Raw genomic sequence first — 27,493 nt, forward strand, 5'->3', positions numbered from 1 at the left:
TTCTCTTTAAATATGTATGTGAATATATTGGGGATACCTTTTATACTATACAGGTTGTTAAAGAACCCCAATTCACATTTTACAGGTTTATTCTTCCAAGTCACCAAGGAATCCAATACACATACACTAAGATTTGTACAAAAACAACACACTGTTGTGTACATGAGTGGGGTAATGTCATAAGGCCTGTACATATAAACTTTTATGGAACTATTCAAGATGTCCTTCCTAGCTGCCCTTCTACTTTCTACAGTGATTTTTGGCCTGCCGTTAGACATATTTTCCAAAGAACTGTCTCAGCTCTTACTTTCAGACTATTTGTCATATTAGGGTGGACTGCAAATCATACTGTATACCATGGAAACTGTTTAGCAGATGATTTAAAGGATACGTTCACCTTTTAAAAAAATAAATAAATAAAAAGCACAAGTAGAAAAATATGCATTTACTTTTTTTTTTTTTTTTTTTTTTTTTTTTTAGGAGCCTGGAAAGCATTGCATCAGCGATCAGAACAGGCAGGCAGTTTCACACTGATAAAAAGAATCAATGAACTATCGCAGTGCTCAACAGCACCATGGTAGTTCATTCATAACTACAAGCCGACAACCGCAACGGCTGTTGGTATTTCTAGTTTATTCAGACATGGCCATATGTGTGCGGAGCCCCGCACAGCCGTCCTCCTTTCAAAAAGTGACAGCTGGTACGGGGAATTTCTGCCATACTGATGTCACACAGATTGATAAGCCACTGCAGGAGCGGGAACATGGTACATGTTCAACCCTAAAAAATGGCTGGAACATGGAAGGGGTTCCCGAAGCTGAATTTATCCTTTAAGAGGCAATATCTCCAGTTTTTGAACAAAGGCGAAAGAACTGTTTAATGACATTTCAATGGTATACAGACCTGCATATATTTTATCTGCCTTTTAACAGAAGAACGACACATCAAAATGGATACCATCATCTGTCACTTGTCCAAATCCCTGTTCTTCATGTACTTGTACAAGTCTTTCTGCAACTTTTACTATATTGCATTTAACCTCCCTGGCGGTAATCCCGAGTGGGGCTCGGGATTAATTTTCAGTACCAAAAGCGGTAACCCCGAGCCACACACGGGGTTACCCTATAGTTAAACTTACTTCCCTACAATCACCTGATGTCCTTCCGCTGTGTCCTCCGGGGGGGGGGGGTCAGAACCCGGTGGGAAATTAATAAAAAGTACACAAAACATGACATCATACATTTTAACCTGTTAGGATTACATTACTGTATCAAACCATTTCACCTCAGTTTTGTCCCTAGTGCTTTGTCCAGTGCCCTGTCTGAATTTTATATTTTATTCCTTTTATTTTTATTAATAAATTAATTAAATTATTTATTAAAAATTATTAACTTTTTTCACTTTTACTGTTTTTTTAAGATTTACAGGCCTACAATATAAAACAACAGATTTTCATGCAAAACAATGTACCGCTTTGACATTCAAAAATACTGACAATCAGACCGCCAGGGAGATTAAAATGCTGAAATAAATATGTTTTAAAAGATTATCTGGCATGACTGCTCATCTTACATATTTCAGATGTTGTAACAACATCAAAATTGTCTAATAGTGTCATACTTACTATACACAATTTCCAGAAGCAGTTTGTTTACACCAGTTATTAAAGAATAAGGTACACTAAATTTAAGATAAAGTGCACTTTTTATCCCTTTGTCGTGACCACACTGAACCAACCCTCCCCCTCCACATTTGCTTACTTACCTCGATCCTGTGGAAACAGCCTCTGACATTTGTGTATATCCAGCAATGCAAGTCTAGCTGTTCTGGCTGCACCTGCACATTACAGCCCTATAGATCTCTATGGAGCGGTTTCTTGAGGTCAGAGACAAAAGGGAGCCAACTCTATAGAAGTCTATGGGGATATAATGTGCAGCATAGCCAGAATGTAAACCATCACACGAGGCTGCGGCCATTAGATCGAGATAAGAGTGCATCTGTAAAGGCAGGAGAGTAAGTTAGGTTAAGGCAAAATAGATATCTGCATTTGGTGGTACAGTTCACTTATCCATTAAAGTAGAAGTCCATTCAAAAGCTAACTAAGCTTAAACCTAGTCCCCCTATTCTGAGTCGTATGTGAACTAATCCTGTAAAGGAAAAAGTACACACTTTCCCAATCTAAGGGTGCTCTGGTATGGTCACTTGATTTCCCCAGCGGCTGTCTTTAGGGGAGAGGAGAAAGCAGCGCCAGCAGCTGCAAAACCTGGGTAGTATCATTACCCATAGACTTACTGTAGGACATTCATGGTCCACTGTTCCCCTCTACACTGAAGCCAGTGCTGGGAGCTGATCACATCATCTTAGAAAGGGGGTGTGAGTGGGTTTAGGTTTAGTTAGCTTTTGACTGGACTTCTACTTTAAGCAGATCAAAAAAGAACAGTGGAGTGTATTGAGGGGTTTAGAGAGAGGGGGAGGGGGGGGGGGGGGAGATCAGGAAGATTTTTGCAAAAAGTTCAGCTTGCACTTTAATGTACATCTATAGCTAAAAATGTATTTTTTTAGTATTGGGCAGGGTGTGACTTAGCTGCGTCCCATTGGAGAAATTTCTCATCACTTGAAACATTGACATTTTTGAATAATATAGGGTTTGTCAAATTTGGAGCAATATATTTACTCAAACACTGCAATTTGTCATAATTAACATTCATTGTATTTCAAATTCAATGCTGAATACAGATTTATTCTAGTAACCAATTCATTAGAACATGAATGATACGTACTTTATGTACAAAAATGTCTATTTGTTTTTATAGCATTTAGAGGCAGTAAAAGTTTGTACCTTTCTGACATACAATGCACCACATTTTTAGTTTTTTTTTTTTTTCATACCAGCACATTATATATTCTGTGAGATTGTTTTTTTGGTCTCTCAACACCACACTTTAGTTTTGCCCAAAGGTTTTCTTTTAGGTCTGGGCTGTTTCCCGCACAGTCAGAAAACTTTAATATGATGCAATGAAAACAAGTCCTTTACAACCCTGGCAGTATGGCAAGAAGCATTATGGAAACAAAATTCACGTGAAGTGTGCAGGCTAACTCCGCTCAAGGATGTATAAAGCTGCACTTCTTAACCTTTTTGTTTTTAGTCACAGCACCCTTTAAAAGTATGAAAATTTTTGGAGGTACCTAAGGTGAATAGGATCTTGTTCTTCAGGATAAATTGCACCTTCATTTAGTGTACTTCTTAATGGATTTCTCCTGATTATTTGTTTAAAAAAAAAAAAAAAAGAATATAGTGGCCCAATATAGTAACACCCCCCCCCCCCCCTACAAACTTTCTTTTTTTTTAACTGTATATATTTTATGCCATTGCCATGATCTGCCACCTGATGTGCAACAATACGTCTGTGTATTAATGGTTATTTCTACCTGTAGTTGCACCATGAAACAATAGCGCACATTAAAGGTTCCCCTCCAACCTAAACACACTAAAACTACAATCTAAAACATTTTTTTTGTACCTAAAACACACAGACACTAACCTAGATTAAGCCCTGATCTATTTTAGCTTTTTTTTTTTTTATAATAAAAGACTTCTCCTCTAGCAATTGACCATCACAGTGGTCATGTGACCAGAAACCACTTCCAATCGCTTCCATCAGCTCAGTCTCTTGTCCTTGCGAGGTGCACAATACTGCGTGCTCCCTGCACAAACACATGCCGTATTATACATTGTTTAAATGTTTTTAAACATTAAATGCTGTAAATGACTGATGCTTTCAAAAATAGGATGTGTTAATAGTATACTTTTATTAACAAAAGAATAAATGAACAGAAGAGAAATCCAAATCAATATTTGCTGCGACTACCCTTTGCCTTCAAAACAGCATCATTGCTTCCATTCTACTAAGTACACTTGCACAGCGGTTTTAAAGGAACTCGGCAGGTAGCTTGTTCCAAACATCTTGGAGAACTAACCACAGATCTTCTGTGGATGTAGGATGCCTCAAATCCTTTTGTCTCTTCATGTAATCCCAGACAGACTTGATGTTGAGATCAGGACTTTGTGTGGACCAAACCATCACTTCCAGGACTCCTTGTTCTTTACGCTGAAGATAGGTCTTGACAGTGGCTGTGTTTGGGGTCATTGTCCTGCTGCAGAATAAACGTGGGGCCAATCACACGCTTTGCTAATGGCCTGGCATGATGGGTAAGCATCTGCCTGTATTTCTCAGCATTGAGGACACCATTGATCCTGACCAAATCTTCAACTCCACTTCTGCAACTCCATTTGCAGAAATGCAGTTTAAAACTTGTAAGGAACCTCCACCATGCTTCACTGTGGTCTCTAGCCCTTCGGCAAACAAACTGCCTCCTGCTACAGCCAAATATTTCAGAATTTGGTTCATCAGTCCAGAGCCCCTGCTGCCATTTTTCTGCATCTTAGTTCCTATGTTTCCATGCATAGTTAAGTCACTTAACGTTGTTTCCACATTGGAGGTATGGCTTTTTGGCCGCAATTCTTCCATGAAGTCCACTTCTGGCTAGATTTCCCTGGACAGTAGTTGGGTGTACCTGGGTCCCACTGAATTCTGCCACGTCTGTGCCGATGGCACTGCTGAAATCTTTTAATGTTGAAGGGAAGTAACGATGATGGGTCTTCAGTCTTGTGTACTTTTTTAAGTATCCACAACCCAACCTTAGTAGCAGAGCTTGGCTGTTCCTCACCTAGTTTTAAGCCTCCTACACAGCTTTCTCTGTTAATAACTGTTTTAACCTACATATGAAATTGATGATCATTAGCACCTGCTTGGTATAATCGGTAATCATAAACCTGACATTCTACAAAATCCCTTACTTTGTGCAAGAGTACAAAGTGTGCAAGTGTAAGAATTTGTTGGTTTGAAGCCAAAGGGTTGTCACACCAAATATTGATCTGATTTAGATTTTTTTTTTTTTTTTTCAATTTTCTCAGTGCAAATTAATAAAAAGAATTAAAATTAATTTTTTTGAAATCATTTTTGTTTTACAGCATTTTTCTAATATTCGCCTAAAACGTTTGCACAGTACCATATGTAGCACAACAGAAGACGTTGCATAATGTGTTAGGTTGTCGTCTGTAGTGCCGTAGTTTGTAGGCACCCATAATAAACACAGATGACACCCTGGCTGAGAAAAGCTGGTATAAAAGGACTGGTTTTCATTCCATCATAGTCTTATTTAACACCCAGAAAACCGTCTGGGCCTCAACTTTACTGAAAGCATGGTGTTGGAAAAGAAAGACCAAGAAACAAATAAAAAATTATAGAACCTATAAGAATTATATATATATATATATATATATATATATATATATATATATATATATATATATTTTATTATTTATTTATTTTTTAAATTATGGTATCCTATTACTACACCAGAAAAAATCAAAAATGTAGTGCATTTTACACCAGAAAGGTGCAAACCTGGTATTGCTTCTAAAGGTTATCCAAAACTTTTTTTTTTTTTGTACAAAAAAGCATGTTCCATTTCTGTTTGAATAAATATTAACATATTTAATATATTAGTAATATCAATATAACAGTATTCAGCATTACATTTGGAATAAAATACATTTCAGAACTTTGTAGAATAAAATAAGTGTCCAGAACTTTGGCCATCAGTGTACTTTAAAGCAGCGCAAATCCGTTAAATGCCATTATCCCCAAAGACTACACAAATAGCAAAATTAGATTGCCTTACAAGAAGAAAATAGCACTGCAGAGCATGTATTTTACATTACTGCAACTGGATAGTGTAAACTTGGCCTAATTCAAATACATGGCTGCTGTCTACACTGCTGGTGATGACTGTTTACATAGTGAAAACAAATCCATTTTGAGGCCTGGTTTACACTGGTGCGATTTTTGTTGTGACTCGAGTCACACAGAATCCCATGACAATGGAAATCACATGGTTTTCAATGTGGCCATACACATCAATGCGACTCAGCATGAAGCGATTTTGGAAAAGGTTTCTGCACTACTTTGGTGCAATTCCAAGGCGATTTTGACCCCAGACCTCAATGCAAATGCACAGAAAATGCATAAACATGCAATTCTGATGTGAGATTGGAAGAGATTTCATTTTTTTACCCTAAGCTCACTTCCCAGGCAAATCCTTGATCCTGCAAAGGTAGTAACAGTAGTATACCCAAACCATCAAATCGCATCACACTAGTGTGAACCAAGACTAAAGTTCCTTTCACACAGGTGTCATCTATTTAGTCACATTTTTGCTAATTAAAACCAAATTAAGTTTATCTCCGTTTTCACATCTGTTTAAATAAGTTTACATCAGCCTACATCCCTTTTTTGGATTAGTGATTTCTTTTTTTTTTAGTTGTAGCAGAAACCAATCCTAATGAATCAAAAGTATAAACAAAAAAATGTTTCTTGCCTAAAAACGGACATAAACGTAACTGATGTAAACAGACGTTTACATTTTGCCATCTTTCTAGACCGAGCCTTGTCCTGTTTAAAAAAACAGACCTGAACGGACATGGATGTAAAAGGATGATTGTCCCCATTTACATCCGCCCACCTATACACATAATTTTGGTTCAGTCTGAATCTGTCTGAAAATCTGACAGAGGGATCCAGACTGAACGCATGTGTGAAAGGGCCAAAAGATAACCTGTAGACCACATGAATAGAAACAATTATTTAGAAATGGTCAAGAGATACTCAGAGATAATGTACCAAGAACTCTTCATTGTCCAGGCTGATTAATGCCGGTTTATGTGGATCAAACCTATTTGTCAGCTACTTATCAAAGTATAATAATATTTATAATGTTAATAGTATAAGATGTGCACATTTATTTTACAGATTATGGAGCTTTCCTGTTCAGGAGATTCTGGACAACAGCAGGCATTTCATTTCTTTGATGTGTACGATATTTACATTAAACAAGTTTAACTATACCATCCAGAAAGTTCAGGAATAAGCCTTGGACTTTGGAATTCAACAGATTTACAGCCTCCAGGTTCATTCTACTGTTTCTTATAAGAAATGGAAATGAAATGTAATCAGTACCATAAATTTCAAGTGTTCTGGCAAAAAAAGTTCCAGCATAATAAACTGGCCAGATGTGAGGGCCGGCCTGGGGAAAGTATTTTTCTCCTCTTTTTTTTTATAAAAGTACCCTGCTACCTTTATAATAAGAAAAAAAAAAATTGTTGGTGCAATTTTAGAGAAATACACAGATTATAAAAGGGTGTCTAAACTCAAAAAATTGGATTTTTGACTTACCATCAAATCAATTTCTCTGATGTTCATTGACAGACACAGCTCCTCATCTTATTGACTACTTGGGTTATGCTGCCCCCTAGAGGAGGACACTAGACAAGGAAAAAAAAAAAAACCTTAACTATGCCCATAGAGCAGTCCCAGGAGGTATACTCCCACACTCTGCTATAGGTTTTTCCTTCTGACAACTGCTTGTAACAAAACCGAGTACCTATAGCAGAGAGTGGTAGTATACCCCCTGGGACTGCCCATAGGCGTAGTCCAGTTTTTCCCTGCCTAGTGTCCTATGGCTTGCGGCCAAAGGAAGAAACCACAGATGCCAACACACATAAAACTTTGTGAAAGTGTGCACAGATGACCAGGTAGCCGCCTTGCAAACCTGCATCACTGACGCCTGATGGTGGAAGGCCCAGGCGGTACCAAGTGCCCGAGTAGAGTGCACCTTTACAGGAAAAGGAGGAACCTTACCCTTAATGGAATAAGCCTGAACCACAGTCTGTCTGATCCATCTGGAAATGGTTGCAACAGAAGCAGCCAATCCTTTGCAAGGTCCAGCCCTGAGGACAAATAGGGAGTCTGACTTTCTAAAAGACTCTGTAGCTGCCAGGTACACCCTAATTGCCTAGACCACATCCAAGGCAATTTCCTAAGGATGCTTACGCCTGGGACACAGGGAGGGCAACACAATGTCTTCATTCAAATGAAAATCAGAGACGACCTTTGGAAGGAACGACGGACATGGACGAAGAACCACCTTATCCCTGCGAACCACCAGGCAAGGCGCACAAGACAGAGCCGCCAGGCGACCTTCTGGGACAATGTAAGCAGGGGAACCTCCCAAATGTTTTCAAAGGGAGGCTTCTGGAGAACTGACCACACCAAATTGAGGTCCCACGGCGGCAATGGAGACCGCGATGGAGGAACCAAATGTCTCTCTCTCTGGAGAAAGGTATGCACCAAGGAGTGTGTGGTCAACAGACGTTGAAAGAAAACCGCCAAAGCTGAAACCTGCCCCTGATGGTACTCAAGGCCCGGTGCTGCTCAACCCCTCGGAGGAAGGCTAAGATCAGAGTCACCGAAAAGGAGCGAGGGTGAACCCTGAGGGATTCACACCATGCAATGTACGTCTTCCAAATACAATGGTAAATCTTCCTATTAGTAGATTTTCTAGCTTTTAAGTGTAGGAATCACAGACTCAGATTAACCTCTATCCTTCAGCACCTGGCTTTCAACAGCAAGGCTGTCAAAGCCAGCGACTGTAAAGCGGGATGGAAGATTGGCCCTTGTGACAAGAGATCTTCCTGAGAGGAAGTCCCCAAGGGGAATCGGCGACCAGCCACACCAGATCAGCGCACCAAAACTGGAGAGGCCGGTCTAGAGCCACTAGGACGACCGGAATACCGTCTGCCTCAATCAGGCACAGAAGTGTCGGCAGAAGCTTGAGAGGAGAAAAAGCATAAATCAGACGATACAGACTCCAAAGAGCCACTAATTAGTCTGTGGCATTGGCTAGAGGATCCCGGGACCGTGCCACAAACCTCTGCACTTTCCTGTTGAGGTGAGAGGCCAACAGATCCACCTCGGGAGAACCTCATCTGAGACAACTGATGAAACACCTCCGGATGAAGTGACCGTTTCCCCTGGTCCAATGCCTGTCGACTGAGGTATTATGCCTGCCAATTTTTTTTTCATCCCTGGAATGTGCACAGCAGAGAGGGCTGGAACGAACTGTCCTGCCCACCTTAGAATGCTGGCTACTTCCTGAGCCGCCAGGACACTTCTCGCGCCCCCTTGGTGATTGACATAGGCCACGGCATTGTCCGACTGAATCTGTACCGGACACCCCTGGAGACGACATGTCCAATGATCCAAAGTCTGATCGCCAGTACATGGATCAGTAGCCTGGACTTTTCCAGAGTCCAGACCCCCTGAGCACAATGTGCCAAGGAGGCGGTCTGTGGTGACAACCGCCCAGTAAATGGGGAAGAAACGATTTGCGCAGACAACGTGGCGGAGAACGAAGCCACCAAACCAGGGACCCCCTCATACTCCGGCTCAACAGGAACCAATTGTCTAGAGACTGAGGATACTTGTTCCATTCCACCAGAATCTTTTTGCAGAGATCACTTGTGGAACTGCAAACAGAACCACCTTGAAGGTACACACCATCGGGCCCAGTACCCGCATGCAAGACCGAAGAGATGACCATCTGCTGGACAGCAGAAGCTGAATTGCCTCCTGCAATTTCTGAAGTTTTTCCAAAGAAACACTCTGGCTGGGGCCAAATCCAGAGTCGGACCCAGATAGTCCAGGCTTGTGGACAGAACCAGAGTAGACTTCTGAAGATTCTGAATCCAAAACGTACATTCCATGTAGGAACCGGTACAATCACCCCTTGAAGTAACAGGTCTTGCACTGCCCCAAAGAGATCCCCTGATCTGGGGACAAGTGCAGGTTGGAAGGGAAGAACCTGTCCAGAGGACATGATTGAAACTAGATCTTGTAGCAGGAGGTAATGACTTTGTGGACCCACTTGTCTTATCAGGGAGGTCCACGGATCCGGAAACCCGCAAAAACTTCCCTCCATCCCAGATACGGTAGAGGGTGCCACTTCATGCAGGGGAAGCCTTGTCCGCAGGTCTGGCAGAACCGGCTTGTCGGACCAGGTCCTCTTATAAGCCCTGGGCTGAGGCTCTGAAGGGCTTAGATCCCTTGTCTTGAAACCCTGAGGGATGAAAAGACCTCATGTGAGCCAAAAAGAAAGGCCCCCATCTGCGACGAGACTCCTTACCCTGGGAAGCCTGAGGAAGACTAGTACTCTTTCCCCAGAGAGGCCTCTGATGATGTCATCCAAGGAAGCTCCAAACAGGCGATAGCCCACAAACGGAAAATTGGATAAGGCCTATTAGAAGGCCTGGCAGACCAGCATTTCAACCAGATAATGCGCCGCAGGACCACCGTTGACAGACAGTCTAGAAAACAAGGAGTCAGACAAACTGTAGCCCTTGGGGCCAACTGATCAGAGCAGTGGGAAGCTGTTCCCCCCTCCAGGTCCCGGCATAGAAGTTTTTCCCACTCTGTCATAGCTTGCGACACCAGGGCAATAGTAAATACCGGCCTAAGTGCTGAACCAGCCACAGTGAACATATGGCGGGTCAAGGCCTCCGACCTATCAGCTGGATCTGAGAAGACCGGGGACTTCAACTGGGATTACGGTGGCTTTATTCAACCTGGAAACAGGCGAGTCAACTACAGGAGGAACCGTCCATTTTTTAAGGAGGGAATCCTCACAGGGGTATCGCATTGCAAAACGCTTAGGGAATGCAAAGGTGCGTTTTGGGCAGCCCCGCTGTTTTGTGACAATATTGCCAAAGAAGGCACGCTCCCCGCCGCCCCCAGCGCCAGCTCAACACCCCAGACCACCTAAAAAGGTATGTCTACCCGGGGGGGGGGGGGATTGGGCAGATGGGGGGGCCAGAGGGCCTGCAGAAGACCATCGAGAAAGGGGAGAACACTGACTGGGAGGGGACCAGGGGTCCAACCATCCCAGGGAGGGGCCCACGTCCACCCCAAAACCCTCCAGGGGTAGAGGGGGGACAGTTCCTTACACCAGGAACAGGGTGGGCACCACCGTAATGTGGGTGCTGCCAGCCAGGAAGAAACACTGCTACTCAGGCCGTAGCCCGTTCTTATGCGCCCTCGTGAGACATTTAACTCGCAGGCCATTCCCCGTCCAGTGGGACTAGGTTTCGGCTAACCTAGCGCAGAGCTGCGGTCTGCACAAGCTCGCTGGCTATACTGAGGGGACCGTCTGGATCTAGATTATCCAGTTTGTCGCCCAGTCCAGCAGTTGATTGTAGATCTCACAGGAACAAAATAGAGAGGAAAAAGATTCTATTTAAAAAGAAAAAAAAAATGCCAGGACCAGAGATCCCAGCAAGGAACTAGGTCCTTATTACTGACTAGGCAGGAAAAAAAAAAAAAAAGTAGAGTACCTATAGCAGGGAGTGGGAGTATACCCCCTGGGACTGGCCCATATGCGTAGTCAAGTTTTTGCCTGCCTAATGTCCTACTCCTGTAAGGGGCAGCATAACCCACGCTGTCAAGAAGATGAGGAGCTGTGTCCGTTAATTAACGAAAGAGAAACATACATACACTATATATATATATATATATATATATATATATATATATATATATATATATATATATATATATTTTTTTTTTTTTTCATTACTTCAATGTAGTGTATGTAATGGGTTTTTCCTTTATTTTCACTTGGTAATACTGCCAGTAACACACTTTTTATGCTAGGGTGATGAAGTTGATTCACTGTATTAGATGAGCAGCATTGTCACCCTGGGACAGAAAGTGTGTTTGAAATACAGAACACCTTTCCCCTTTCGTCATCTTTAAAAATATGGGGGAGGTTTTCTGTAGTTTACAGAAGTGGACAGGGCAGTGCTGATAACTTTCCTTTAGGTAACATTGCAGAGTGCACAGGACCTTCCTGGATTTCAGGCAACATCAATTTCTTTGCAACGAACAGACATAACAAAATGCATTCAATAGTAAATTTAACAGACCAAAAACGGAGAAAACGAAAGGTTAATCGTTAGGGAATACATACACGTTCATATCTTATGATAAAATATGTTTTTTTTAAGCCACCTCTGCTCTGAGTGTAAAGTCAATACATAGGCCAATGTGCAAAAGTCAAAGTGCATATTTCAGTTACATACAGACACAGCTGTATGAAGGCAATGTTGATAAGGAATGCTTAGGTTTTACCACACCCTACAACATATTCATTTTTTTTTTTTCAAAGAATTATTTCAGTGTATTTCAGGATTACCCAAAACAATGAAGATCAATAGTTACATTTAAAGATTCAACAACTTTTATAGTGAAAGCAGCTGTTCAATAATTAAAGTGGAAAATGATAGTAGATATTAGTGACTATTTTCTTGTTAACCCATTTCTTCATGCAGAACAAAACATTGATTCAATGGATGGATGTTTATTCCTGAAATATGTAAACATTTATATATGTACATACAATTATTACTTTGTATCATTTACAAGATAAGCTCTGAACCAAGCACCGCCAACAAGTAATCCATAACCCACCCCACTGCCAGGCTTCCCACACGCACCCACACATACCCACGTCTGCACACCACAGATGCTTTGACAACAAAATAAATCTCAGCCTTTAGACGGGCTGGGAAAGCACTAATGCTTGATAAATGTTTTATTTCTGTAAATTTAATTAGATTTTTCTATAGAAAAGAACCATTTTCTTTAATCTGTGTGTTATCCACTCTTCTGAGAAGTATCTTCTTGACACTTGGAGAAGTGTATAGTATTTGTAGTTCCATGCAGCAGCAAAATTTCACAAACAAGGCCTGCCACAGATCGATCTTTATCTAGACGGTCCGAAGTGTTTAAAAAAATACAAACAAAAATAACAAGAACTAAAAATAAATCGGATCAATCTGTGTCATTAAGATATTACTACAGGTGAGCAGTCTTCAGTTTTTCTCCTGTGTTATGGTCAGTCAGTAAGGACCCGGGGTTATTAAATAAAGTACAATACAGTCGTGCCCATTTATATGATGCCCAAAGGGTCAGCCTGCAGCGTGGGCTGTAGTAGCTGAGGCTGAAGTGGAGGAGGTAACTGCAGAGGGACTAGAGGTGTTGCTAGTTGTCCTGGACTGCCATGCTGTGCTGATGGAGAACTGGTAACGCTTGGAGAATCAAACACATCACCATCATAAAAGAAAAACTGGCACTGCTGAATAAATGTTTCTATGACAGATTGGTGGTTCTTAGTGGTTGAGAAGAACTCTTTGTTTTCAAAATCTGGACGCATAAGGGTAGGCCAGAAGCAAATGGATAGGTTGTCAGCAGTCATAAGGTTGGTTTTATTGTGTTGACTGACCCTGCAAAAAACAACAAAGAAACAGTGACCATCAACACTATTCAATACATGTAAATATGTATATGCAGAAGTGTCACAATAGCTTTCTAAAAAGCAGTGTAGAATGTTTGAGTTTCCTAGTTTTCAAGTTAGAATACAATGACATCCCTAGGTTTCTGTATGTGCATCAAAAAGGAGGGCACCATTGGAGGGAACAGCACAGGGGGATCTGGAGGGCACAGTGCACTTTTAAAAAAAACAGGAGAGGAGGGACGGCAGGGATCAGCGCTCTGCACTCAGGGCTGCAAGAGCCTGAACTAGTCAACAGCAAACCTGCACATAAAAGGGGCATGCTGTGGGGTGGGGAATGCATCTGCCTAGAACTAGCTATGCTTCCCAGCTTGAGAGCTCATGTGGCAAGACGCCTTAGTTCTTTCCTTCACGCTGCTCTAATGACTCCGGGAACCGTCCTACCATCCTATGACTGACAATCCGATTTGTCAGTTAGAGCAGCCTTTTTCAACCAGGGTGCCCATGCACACTGAGGTGCCTTGAGGTTTCTTCAGGGGTGCCTTGGCAAAATGCCTAAAAATTGCCCAAAAATTGTATACAAGCCAGCATGAGGATGAAGCCTGCCTATTAGCAGCACAAAGCCACAGGTTTTCATTTTGCACCATTACAGCCTTCTTGCTGCCGGCATCCTCACAACCAATGGAATAAGTTAATATGGAGGATGTCAATCGCCTGCATAGCATCCTTCTTCTTGTCTCCAGTGGGGTCACATTAGCTGAGTGATGGAGAAAAACTGAGGGAGAAGAGAAACATTGGAATACTAGTCAGTACCAGTTTGCAAAAATGTGTTTGCTTTGGAAGAATAAATCACCTCTAACATTGGGTGTCCTATGTGTGGATGTTGCTACATTATGTAAAACTATTAAAGTAGTTTTTACATTTTAGAATGGGGTGCCTCGAGACTGTCCATAAGTTTAAAGGGTGCCTCGACTGAAAAAAGGTTGAGAAACCCTGAGTTAGAGGATCGTAGGACGGTTCCCGGAGTCATTAGATACCAGCGTGGAGGTAGTGAGTAATCGGGGGAGCACATAGATCTTACTATTAATTTGTTGTAGCGCTGTTGATGTGTATTCTATGCGAGTGCTTTGGAACTCATTTTAAATAAACGTTTGAATGTGTTACAATATCACACTAGTGGAGCTTTTTTTCTTCCTGCATGTTACCTTTGAAGTGACCATTAGAGAAAAGGACAGGAGAGGATTAAGCCCATCTAGAGGATCCCATTAATGTTTTGTCCATCAGCGCTTATGCCCAACCATATAAATGGGGGGCATAAATATGTGGCGAGTGTCAATTTGATGAAAGCGGTAGTAGATGTCAAAATATTTTTGTGGGACTGTGCACTGATCACGAATATCCTTTTTTGGACGTTTTCATTTAATTTTTGAATTTTGGATTCTGTTATAGTACTCCGGTTTTGGAGTACTTTCTTTTAATTATTATTCATGTATTCTGTTTTTTGTGCTGCTAGTGGTTTTTCACATACCTTGGTGTTATTCACTATTGTTATATATCTTGATTTATCATAAGCAGCAGCATTCATTTAATTATTCACACATTAATATCTATATTGATATCTTAGCGCAAGGGATTTACATTTCTATATCACTTTATTGAGTTATATATATATATATATATATATATATATATATATATATATATATATATATATATATATATATATATATATATATGGATTTTTGTAAAATCTTACCGTAAAATCCTTTTCTCTTAAGCTCATTGACAGACGTAGTCCTCGTTGATACTAACAACTCGGGTTATGCTGCCCTCTACAGCTCTACAGGAGTAGGACTAGACAGGAAAGAAAACATTCTGGCCACACCCTAGGGGCAGTCCCAGAGGGTATATCCTCTCTCTCTGCTACAGCAAATCAGTTATGTCACAAAGCAGTGTTTAGAGAATTTAACCCAACCCAACTCAAAACAGAGGGGCGGGTACTACGTCTGTCAATGAGCTTAATAGAAAAGGATTTTACGGTAAGATTTTACAAAAATCCATTTTTCTCTGTCGCTCATTGACAGACGTAGTCCTCGTTGATACTAACAACTCAGGACGTCCCAAAGCAGTACCACAAATGAGGGGTGGGAAAATGGAAAACAAAAATCCAATCTAGAAGGCCCAACCGGTGCCAACTAGAAGTTCTCAAGGCTCATCGATCAAAGATGAGACTCAACAGAAATTCCAACAGAAAAAAACCCTCGAGGTAGACCACCGGTCTCCTCAAATTGCGGCCTGCAAAACATTGCGGCCAAATGAGGCATCCGCCGATGCCATCACATCAATTTTATAAAATTTTGTAAAGGTATGTACCGACGACTAAGTGGCCGCCTTACATACCTGGACCACTGACGCCTGATGGCGGAAGGCCCAGGAAGTACTGAGCGCTCGAGTGGAGTGCGCCTTAACAGGGAACGGAGGATTCCGACCCCTAATAGAATAAGCCTGTACCACCGTCTGTCTAATCCATTAGGAGATAGTCGCGGCAGATGCAGGCAACCCCTTTCTGGGGCCATCCGTGATCACAAAAAGTGAATCCGTCTTACGGAACGATTCCGTAGCCTTCAGGTATACCCCGATTGCCCGAACCACATCCAAGGAATGCAACGCATGTTCCCGATGATGATTGGGCTGAGGACACAAGGAAGGTAGCACAATATCTTCATTCAGATGAAAGTCTGAAACCACCTTTGGAAGAAAGGATGGCTTCGGATGAAGAACTACCTTATCCCTATGAACCACTAAATATGGGGAATGGCATGATAATGCAGCCAGTTCTGACACCCTGCGTGCAGAAGTGATAGCCACCAAGAAGGCCACCTTCTGGGATAATGTAAGCAAGGGAATCTCCCTGATGTTTTCAAAGGGAGGTTTCTGCAGAACCGACAAAACCAAATTAAGATCCCAGGGCGGTAAGGGCGCGCGGACTGGTGGAGCCAGGTGCCGCACCCCCTGAATGAAATTCCGCACCAAGGAATGAGTAGCCAAGGGCTTCTGAAAGAAGATTGCTAATGCTGAAACCTGACCCTTGATGGTGCTCAAGGATAGTTTCTGATCAACCCCCTTTTGCAGAAAAGCCAATATTCGGGTCACCGAATAGGTACGTGGAGGAAATCCCATTCGCACCACGCGATATAAGTCTTCCATGTGCGATAATAGACCTTGCTGGAAGTCGCTTTCCTTGCCTTAATTAGAGTAGGAATAACTGAAGCTGACAACCCTCTGTCCTTCAGTACCTGGGTCTCAATGGCCAGGCCATTAAAACCAGCGACTGTAAAGCACAATGGAAGATCGGTCCTTGAGACCGCAGACCTTCCCTGAGAGGAAGTTCCCAAGGAGCGTTCGCGACTAGCATGTCCAAGTCGGCCTGACCGGCTTGACGAGGCTAGCCTAGAATTTCCAGGATAACTGGAGTTCCCTCCATCTCCATCCTGCGGAGAAATCTCAGCAGCAATCTGAGAAGAGGGAATACCTCTAATAGCGGACACTGCCTTTACAGGCCGTTCAGCGCGTCTGCTGCGTCCGCTGGAGGATCATGGGCGCGCGTTACCAATCTCCGCGCCTCCGGGATGCTCTGAAGAAGACACAGATGGTAAAATCCTTGGTGATTGACTTAAGTCATCACCCTGATATTGCCTGACTGGATCCGAACCAGGCTGCCCTAGAGCTACTTGGCCCAGGCAATCCGACAAAGTCTGATCGTTCTCTGTTCCCACACATTTATCAGACACCTGATTCCTATCAGGAGTGATTATTTCTCCTGGTTGAACATTAGAGACCGAAGCCACCCGGCTAGAGGCTCCTTGGTCTGTCTGCTCAACGGGATCCGATTCCTGTGGGGAACTGAGACTAATCTTTGGAAAATGTAAGGAAAATGATCTGTTCAGGGAACGGTAACTACCGCTCCCTGTATTACTTAAATGTTGGAAGGGAAGAATCGCACCGGTAGCAGTGATCGATGCTCGATCTAGTGCTCTGAATACCGGTGAAGACGTCCCCCCACCCTCAAGCCGGGTGGGGCGCACCTTCAGGCTGTGTAAGCCTCAGGTTTGGCTGAGTCTGTCTTTTGTTTGTCCGACCAGCGCTTCTTGAACCCTCCTAGAGGGGTTTTGCCCTTCCCGCTTGCTCCAGCAGAGCGAACGAACCCTTTATGGGCGGCAAAGAAAGGTCCACGCTTGTTACGAGGTCCTTTAGCTTTAGCAGCCTGTGGCAAAAAAGTGCTTTTGCCCCCAGTGGCATCCTTAATGATCTCATCTAGGGTGGCCCCAAATAGACGATTCCCCTGAAAGGGGAGATTCGCCAAGGTCTTTTTGGAACCTAGGTCCGCTGACCAGCATTATAACCACAGCACACGTCTGAGGATTACCGCTGACATAGATGCATGCCCTAATAGGGGGGTGGCATCCAAGGCTGCGTCACAGACAAACTGTAGTCCTTGTATAATCTGTTCCATCAAATCAGATGTTGCCTGGGGATACCTTTCCCCTTCAGGTCCTGGCGCACCAATCTCGCCCATTCCGTAAATGTCTGAGAAACTAGACCAATGACAATTACTGGTCTAAAGGCTGACCCTATCAGGGAAAAGATAGTGCGGGACTCCGCTTCTACCTTCCAATCCACCGAATCCTTAAAGGACGAAGCGTCCTCCACCGGAATAACCGTGGCTTTATTCAGTCTGGAAATAGGTGGTACCGTCCATTTCTTAATGAGCGATTCCTAAAACGGATAGCGTCTAGCAATGCGCTTGGAAATAGTAAAGGTACGCTTTGAATGATCCCATTCCTCTTTAATCTTATTACCAAAACACTTGGGTAAAAGGAAAAACCTTCACCGTCTTGGTGGGTTTGCTAGTACCAAAGGGAATTTCCATTTCAGTTGCCTCTGCCGGTAAAACCTCAAGTCTTAAGGTTTCCCGAACCGCCACAACTAGTGCGTCCACCAATGCTTCTTCTTGTGCTATGACGGAAGCATGAACGTCCTCCTCACTGTCTGAGGGAACTTTACCTGAGACAACAGCCCCTGCAGAGGGACCTGCAGCTGCAATGACCATCTCAGAATCTGAATCTGAAGTCTCAGATGATATAGGGGTAGGCGGGGGTCGCTTTCTTGACCCCCGTTCCTGACAGGCCATCTCCACCCGAGCCACCAAAGACTCCAAAACTGCTGTAAATGCATCCATACTCTGTGAACTGGCGGGTCCCGCGGCCCCCTCGAGGGAAACAGGTGGGGGTACCTGTGTGGCAGGGTCCATGATAATTCCAGATATTACCCGGAAAAAAAACTTTTTTTTTTTTTTGCAGACCCCCAGCGCCACAATGCCCCTCAGTGTTATCTGCTTAGGGACCCCTACAGAGCGAGAGAGAGAGATAGACCCCAAGGCTCACCACTTGATGCTCAGAGTTTCAAATGCAACTTGTTTCAGCACTGTCTAGAACAGACAGGAAGTCTTTTGGCTGGCTTCCCGGGTAAAAAGGAGGCGGCTCCGCCCCTCTGCACGCCTTCCGGCGCCTCCCCTAGCTCCACGAGGTGTTTGGGTCACCTCAAACATGGCCGCCCCCATGCTGGAGACACGAGGCTACGCCAATATGGCGGCCTCGTGCGATCTGCCAGACAATGGCGGCGGTCTGTACAGGATAACGGCGTGTCTCCTGCGGGAGAATCTCGGCCCCACAAACCTTCACCCTAATGGTGATCAGCCTGGCCGGCGGTACCGGACCCTGGCGGGCCGTATGCGGTCCGTGGGCCGTCGGAATGCATCTGCCTTTGCTGGAGGAATGCGATCTGGACTGCAGTATACACTGCAGTATACACTGACTTCAGTCATCTTTACAGTTTTGAAATTACATTAGATTGTCAGCTCCCAAACCAAGCCTCCTGGTTTCTTGTTCACAAAAATCACACTCAAATAGGGGGATCTGTGACATGTTCTAGGATAGAGGGGAGACCCATCCTTACCATTTCAGAGAGGGGCCCGCGTTCACCACAAACCCGTCAGGGGGAAAAGGGGGAACATACTACTCACCATACCGGAACCAGGCGGGCGCCAACTCCTGACAGTACCCCTCTCCACCGGGGTGGGAGGGCTGTCGACCAATACGGACGCCGTGACTCATGGTCATTGGCGTTTAAGCGAGACGTTTAACTCGCAGGGTCAGTCCCCGTCCAGTGGGACTATGTCGCGGCCGACCCAGCGCAGAGCTATGGCCTGCACGCGCTCGTAGGCTGAACTGGGGTGACCACTGGATCTCAACATCCAGCCCGTCGCCCAGTTCCAGCTTTCTTGCTTGAAGATCTCACAGGAACACTGGAGAAAAAAGCTGTCTAAAAAATCTAAGAAAAAAATCCTGCCAGGACCGAAGATCCTAGCAAGGCATCTAGGACCTTACTCCTAACTAGACAGAAAAAACGGAATTTTTGTAAAATCTTACCTGTAAAATTCCTTTCTCTGAGTCCTCCGACAGTCGCCGCCTCTTCATATTCGTCACATATGGGGTATTAGACTTTGCTCTGAAGGAGTAGCTAGGCAACAGAATATGTTAATAAAGCTTTTAACATATCCAACATATCCCACCCTCAAGGGGTGGTCCCCTCAGTCAATACCCTCCTACTTCCTGCAACCATATCTCAGTTTTAGTGGAATAGCAGTAGAGTATACAACCAAACCCCAAAAGAGGGGCGGGGGCGGCGACTGTCGGAGGACTCAGAGAAAGGAATTTTACAGGTAAGATTTTACAAAAATTCCGTTTTCTCTTACGTCCTCCGACAGTCGCCGCCTCTTCATATTCGTCACATATGGGGACGTCCCAAAGCAGTGCAAACATGAGGGGTGGGAAACACATCCGCGCCGAAAGGCAACGCAGTTTCCACATCAAGAAAGGAACCTTACCAAAGGAAGGAAACCAGCTGGGCAACAGCAAAAAAACAAGTGCTCAACAGGAGCAACAACCCAGGAAAAGGCAAAAACCAGGGGATACAAAACTTATCCCAACAGCCAGGAGTCCCCAACAAGGGACCCTAGGGAACAGCCGCACTAAGAACCTTGCGGCCAAAGGAAGCATCCGCCGATGCCCGAACATCTACTTTGTAGAATTTTGTGAAAGTGAGCACGGTCGACCAAGTCGCCGCCTTACACACCTGGGCTACAGAAGCCCCATGACGACAGGCCCAAGACGTACTCAGAGATCTAGTAGAGTGCGCCTTCACAGGCACAGGGGGAACCTTCCCCTGCAAGGCATAGGCCTGTTCAATGGCCTGTCTGATCCATTTTGCGATGGTAGAGGCCGAAGCCGCCATGCCCTTCCGAGGACCCTCTGGAAGAACAAACAAGGAGTCCGTTTTACGAAAAGACGCAGTCGATCGAAGGTAAACCCTGATCGCCCGAACAACATCCAAAGAGTGCAATCTCACCTCCTGTGGATGTTTAGGCTTCGTGCACAACGAAGGCAAGACAATGTCCTCAGTAAGATGGAATTCCGAAACACGTTTCGGAAGAAAGGAAGGATTAGGTCGCAAGACCACCTTATCCAAATGAATAACCAAGTACGGAAACTTGCAGGACAAAGCCGCCAGTTCCGACACTCTGCGAGCCGAAGTGATCGCCACCAAAAAGGCGACCTTTTTGGATAACATAGACAACGAGATCTCCCTGATCTGTTCAAAAGGAGCACGTTGTAACACAGATAGCACGAGATTCAAGTCCCAAGGGGGCAGAGGATCCCTCCTAGGAGGAACCAGATGCCGCACACCCTGAATAAAGGTGCCAACCAAAAGGTTGGATGCCACGGGACGTTGAAACAGAACGGCCAGAGCAGACACCTGACCCTTTATCGTAGCCAGCGCCAAGCGCTGATCAACACCCGCTTGAAGGAAAGACAGCACACGGGACACCGAGTACGTGCGGGGTGAAAACCCCCTGGACTCACACCAGGCAAAATAGGCCTTCCAAGTACGGTAGTAAACCTTCCCAGAGGAAGACTTCCTCGCGTTGATTAAAGTATGAACGACCTCCGGAGAGAGACCCCTCTCCTTCAGGACCTCGGTTTCAACAGCCAGGCCGTCAAAGCCAGCGACTGTAAAGCAGGATGGTATATCGGTCCTTGAGACAGTAGATCGTCTCGAAGAGGCAGACGCCACGGGGCGTCGACCGCCAGATTCACGAGGTCTGCGTACCAGGACCGGCGAGGCCAGTCCGGTGCCACAAGAATCACCGTGTTGCGTTCCGATTGAAACCTGCGAAGGAACCTGGACAGCAACTGGATCGGTGGAAACGCATACATCAGTCTGTACTGATGCCACGGGGCCACTAACGCGTCCGACGCGTCTGCCCGAGGGTCGCGCGTCCGTGCCACGAACCTCCTCACCTTGTTGTTGAGACGAGACGCGAACAGGTCCACATCTGGAAGACCCCACTTCGCGCACAACATCTAGAAGACAGCCGGGTGGAGAGACCATTCCCCCTGATCCAGGGTCTGGCGACTCAGAAAGTCCGCCTGCCAGTTCTCCACCCCCGGAATGTGAACCGCCGTTATCGCCGGGACATGAGTCTCGGCCCAAGATAGAATGTCGGCCACTTCCCGAGCCGCTCGGGCACTCCTGGTGCCCCCTTGGTGGTTGATGTAGGCCACCGCCGTGGCATTGTCCGTCTGCACCCGAACCGGGCAGCCCTGCAGCCGGTCCGTCCAGCGACGAAGACAGAGACTTATCGCACGCAATTCCAGAATGTTGATCGGAAGGGAGGACTCCCCCTCCGACCAAGTTCCCTGGGCGGACAGAACGCCCAGAACACCACCCCAGCCCGACAGGCTGGCATCCGTGGTGATTACCGTCCACGAGATAGGACGAAACGACTTGCCCCCGGACACCATCGGGGACTGGAGCCACCACAGAAGGTCTTTCCTGGTGCGATGACTCCACGAGATCTGAAGATCCAGAGATTGAGGTCGCCCGTCCCACTTGGACAGGATCTCCGCTTGGAGACCCCGCGTGTGAAACTGGGCGAAGGGAATCGCCTCGAAGGCCGAGACCATCAATCCCAGACATCTCATGCACGTCCGTAGAGACGATTGCGGAACATCCCGGAGGGACCTGACTTCCTCCTGAAGAGTTCTGAGTTTGTCTTCCGGCAGGAAGACCTTCGCCTGCACCGAGTCCAAAATCATTCCCAGGTAGGGGAGACGAACAGACGGACTCAGTGCCGACTTTGGAAAATTTATCGTCCAACCAAACTCCTGCAGAGTTTGCATCGTGACAGACAGGTCCTGCTCCAGACCCTGGCTGGTCGCAGACCGAACCAGAATGTCGTCCAGATACCCCAGGACAGAAATGCCCTGGGCCCTCAATAATGCCAGAACCGGTGCAAGCACCTTGGTGAAGACCCGCGGAGCCGAGGCAAGGCCAAAAGGCAACGCCACGAACTGGTAGTGATCCTCCGCAATGGCAAATCGAAGGTACCTCTGGTGACCCTCGAAGATGGGGATGTGAAGATACGCATCCTTCAAATCGATGGAGGCCATGAATTCCCCCGGAACCAGGGCAGCCACCACCGACCGCAGGGATTCCATGCGGAACTTGCGAACCCGCACAGAGCAGTTCAGAGCCTTCAAGTCCAGAATCGGACGAACCTTGCCCTCCTTCCTGGGCACGGTGAACAGGTTTGAATAAAACCCCCGAAATCTGTCCCGATGAGGCACCGGAACCACCACTCCCTGAGCCCTCAGGTCCTGCACCGCCAGGTGTAGGTCCCGCAGGCGCTCCGGAGACAGTTGAAGATTTGAAGGAAAAAATCTGCTCTCCGGCCGAGAGAGAAACTCGATCTTGTAACCAGACCGAACGATTTCCTGAACCCATCTGTCCCGCACACGGGCCAACCAGGGCTGAAGAAAACCGAGCAAGCGTCCCCCCACCCCAAAACTGGGTGAGGGCGCCCCTTCAGGCCGAACTGTTATGGGCTGCAGGTCCGGATTGGCCGGACTTCTGCTTACCAGACCAGGGCTTCTTCTGAGAGCCTTGACCTTTGAACGGCTTGCCCTTGTAGTGCGGCCGAAAGGCACGAAAGGACCCCTGAGGGGGCCGAAAATTAGCATGCTTCTTCCCAGAAGCCCCCTTAGCCTTGGGGAAATGGGGCAAGAGAGTGCTCTTACCCCCGGTGATTCCCTTAAGCAACACATCCAGGGACTCCCCAAAAAGGCGAGACCCATCATAAGGCAGATTGGCTAAGGTCTTACGCGAAGATTGGTCCACCGACCAACATTTTAACCAAACCAGGCGGCGAGACAACACCGCCACACTGTGCACCCGTGCAGCCAACGGAATCAGGTCCAGGTCCGCATCACACAGATACATGACACCCTGGTGGATCTGATCCACCATATCCAGGGTCGCCGGCGAGGCCGAGTCGGCCACCAAGACGCGCCTAAGCATCTGCGTCCAACTTGCGATCGCCTGGGCTGCCATGAGAGAAGCAAACAGAGCTTTAAGCATAGAACCCGTAACAGAATACGTATGACGGGCCAGAGACTCCAGTCTCCTATCTGTGGCATCACGGAAAATGGGTGAACCCTCTGCAGGAATCGCAGTGGCCTTGTTCAAAACCGCAATCGCATGATCCACTGGTGGAGGCACGCACCACCTTTCATCAGTGGCAGGTGAAAAAGGATAACGCAGCTTGAATCTACTTGGTACCGCAAAAGGTTTGCGCAGATCGCGCCATTGATCCTTAACAGCGCGCTGAAAATCAGCATTGCAGGGGAAAACCTGTGGCGTCCTGCGTTTCCTCTGCGTCCCATAAGCCGCCAAGGCAGCGGGGGGACACACTTCGTCCTGCAAACGCAGCGTTTGCTTAATAGAAGCAATCAACTCATCCATGATTGCAAGCTCTTCAGGCGAGCCAGGGGGAGAATTATCAACCCCCTCAACTTCAGCCTCCACCTCAGACCCCACTAGATCAAGAGAGGAGCGGGACCCCGATAGGGAAGCCCCTGCTAGAACAGCCCCATCACCTTCACCCTCAGATCAGAGGAGAGCACAACTCTGGGCCTTTTGGTAGATTGAGCAGCCACCAGCATTTGCACCTGAGCAGCAAGGCCAGCCACAATAGTGGCTAAATCCCCCCCTGGGGGGGAAGCAGCGGTCCCCTGGCTTTCCACCAATACTGTAGGAAATTTGCCCTCCTGAGAATCCATTGCCCCTGTAATGCCAGACAACCAAGGGTTAACTGCCCCTTTCAGCAAGCGCGGCAAGCGCAGCCCACCGCGTCACACTAAGCACAATGAGACCCCCACAGGGATATGTAAACTGAACACAGGCAATGGATAGCAAGAAACAGAAGGATAAAACCTGAGGAGACCCTCGCCGCTGCCTCGATCGGTGTTCCTGGGAAGAGGAAGTGATGCTGCTAGGGCGCTCTATGTAAACCTATGGAGGCTACAAGAAAATGGCCGCCATGCATGTAAAACATGCGGCCGGAGCGAGGGCAGGCAAAATGGCGTCTTTTGGCGCCGAAACCGTCGCTCCACAGTGCAGTAATGCACACATGTCTGTATGTAAAAAAAAAACAGAACCGATCGCTGCAGCGATCGCTGTAAGTGCCCAAACATGCCATAAAACATGCCCCACAGCACACAGCTTTCCACACTGATCATGCTGACACCCATAGTGCCACACAACTCCCCCCCCCCCCCCCCCCTTGCAGCCCACAGCATGCAGCCGAGAGATAGGGAGACAAACAGTGTGAATAGAGGCAGGTTACACAGTCCCAGACTGACACCCCTCCAGACAGACAGGTCCCCACATAAATACACTTACCTCACCACGGTGTGGGGGACCCGCACAGGCGAACAAGCCGCTACACATGAGGCAGGGAGAGTCGCATACAAGACGCTCCGAACGTGGGTTAAGAAACCGCACAGCGTCCAGTGAGGTAGCCACCTCACCAAGCATCCCTGCACCGAACAGGGATGGGTCGTTCACTATGCCAGGAGCGTTACCTGGCTGAACGCTCGATGGCAGACTGGGAAGCCACTGACCCACGACCTGCGACCAGGGGGATCAGCCCGAGACCCAGTCCGCATGATCCTCTTCGTCCGAAGAACTAACTAACGCTGATAAAACAACAGCTAAGTAAAGGTAGAGAGAAAAACTCAAACAAAATATTAAAAAGAAGAAAGAGTCTGGGACATAAAGTCCCAGCACAGAGAGAGCCAGCCACTCCTGACAAGCTAGACATTAAAACTGAGATATGGTTGCAGGAAGTAGGAGGGTATTGACTGAGGGGACCACCCCTTGAGGGTGGGATATGTTGGATATGTTAAAAGCTTTATTAACATATTCTGTTGCCTAGCTACTCCTTCGGAGCAAAGTCTAATACCCCATATGTGACGAATATGAAGAGGCGGCGACTGTCGGAGGACGTAAGAGAAAAACTGATTTGCTGTAGCAGAGAGAGAGAGGATATACCCTCTGGGACTGCCCCTAGGGTGTGGCTAGAATGTTTTCTTTCCTGTCTAGTCCTACTCCTGTAGAGGGCAGCATAACCCGAGTTGTTAGTATCAACGAGGACTACGTCTGTCAATGAGCGACAGAGAAATATATATATATATATATATATATATATATATATATATATATATATATATATATATATATATATATATACACACACACACACATACAAACACACACTATAATATATATATATATATATATATATATATATACACATATACACACATACACACATACATACACAGCCTACATCTTTTCTGGAAACTGATCTTTCTGGCCTTACCAAACATGGTCACATGCATTACCTCAAAACCGTTAAAAACCATTATTTAGTAGAACTGGTAAAAACTAGTTGCAGCCTCCCTTCGATAACTTTCACATATATACACAACAGAACAAAAACAACCACTCAGGGCTTCGCCTAGGATAGACTGATGAATGTGCCTAGAACTTTTAAAGATTGTCGACGCCGGGTCTGATGTTTACAGAAGTTGAAGGGCTCCCTGGATTGAATTGAAGCTGTGTTTATCATCTGTACGCCATCTTTAACTAAAGAAAAGGATCCCATATTGTTGGGATCCATCAAGGTGCCTGACTGGCAACTGGCTCAGCCTCTCAGTGTGTGGCTGAGAGGGGGAGTAAGCCTCTCCCACCCCCTCACTAACCAGGTGCTCCAGTGAGCCCTAAAGGGGCAGAGCAGACAGCGGTGACTGATAGTCACCACTCTCCGCTCAGAGCTAACAGAGAACTGAGCAATCAGTGGTCATGTGCTCGCTCATTTTTCAGAATTAGAGCTGGTGGGGGAGAGCTGCAGCATGAAGGTGAAGATGTAGGGTTTTTATTTTTTACATACCCCAGACTTCTCCTCTAAGAAATACAAAGCAACACCTCTAACTTAAACCACACTTAACATTTAAAGCAATGTGCCCTTTTAGCCAGGCAAAAAGTCAGCCAATAAAAACCAGAACAGTCCTTGGTACCTGTTGCCATTTTTGAGTATGGATTGATGAGGATAACTTTCCTAAAATTCACCTGACTGGTCACCACTGGAAAATGTTAGAAATATTGTCTACCACTAATTCATTGCTGGAAATGTTGGAAAGTACACTGTATGCATTACCACAGCTGGGAAGCAGCATTTAGGCTGCCAAGCATATCTTAAATTAAGGATAAGGCAAGTTATCAAAAACATTTATTACAAAATAGGAAAGGTTGGGATGTATTTATTCTAATTTTCCATCCAGATGATCAGATTCCAGAGAAAATCTTCCCAAAAAAAGGACATCTAATGTTGGATTGTTGTCACTGGGAGAATTTGCCTCACATTCCTTTCCTGAGACAACTACCAAAGAAGCAAAAATTGAGTGTGAATCTCTTCTAACAAAGACACAGCGGTAAAGCTAATTTCACACTTGCCTAATGGTGGATCACTTTTTACAGTGCAGTTAACCAGGCGCTGGCAGTCCTTTAAGAGGAGACTGCCACCTCCTGAATACACAATTTTTTTTTTTTTTTGCGGAAAGACAATTTTCAGTGGGACTAATGTACCACAACTGCTAGCCAATCATTTGGCTCCAGAGTTCCGTCCAGGCCCCACTGACTAGAATAATAGCCAGTGCCACTTTTAACTCGACATGCCTCGTTAAATTTTCCACATCGGAGATGAAAAGCATCAAACTTAACCTGG

General features: G+C 45.7%; 1 protein-coding gene across 1 annotated transcript in view; it reads right to left on the reverse strand.

The window, feature by feature from the left end:
* Window positions 1-12,292: 12,292 nt before the first annotated feature.
* Window positions 12,293-27,493, reverse strand: part of ARHGAP5 (Rho GTPase activating protein 5) — a 143,641-nt gene continuing 128,440 nt past the window's right edge. The window contains exon 7 of the mRNA XM_082275189.1: window positions 12,293-13,237. Coding sequence (XP_082131315.1) covers window positions 12,904-13,237 — 334 coding nt within the window. The 3' untranslated portion in view covers window positions 12,293-12,903. The remainder of the gene's footprint in view (window positions 13,238-27,493) is intronic.

Source organism: Pelophylax lessonae, assembly GCF_965119305.1.
Source record: "Pelophylax lessonae genome assembly, chromosome: 13".
In the NCBI taxonomy this organism is placed as follows: domain Eukaryota; kingdom Metazoa; phylum Chordata; class Amphibia; order Anura; family Ranidae; genus Pelophylax; species Pelophylax lessonae.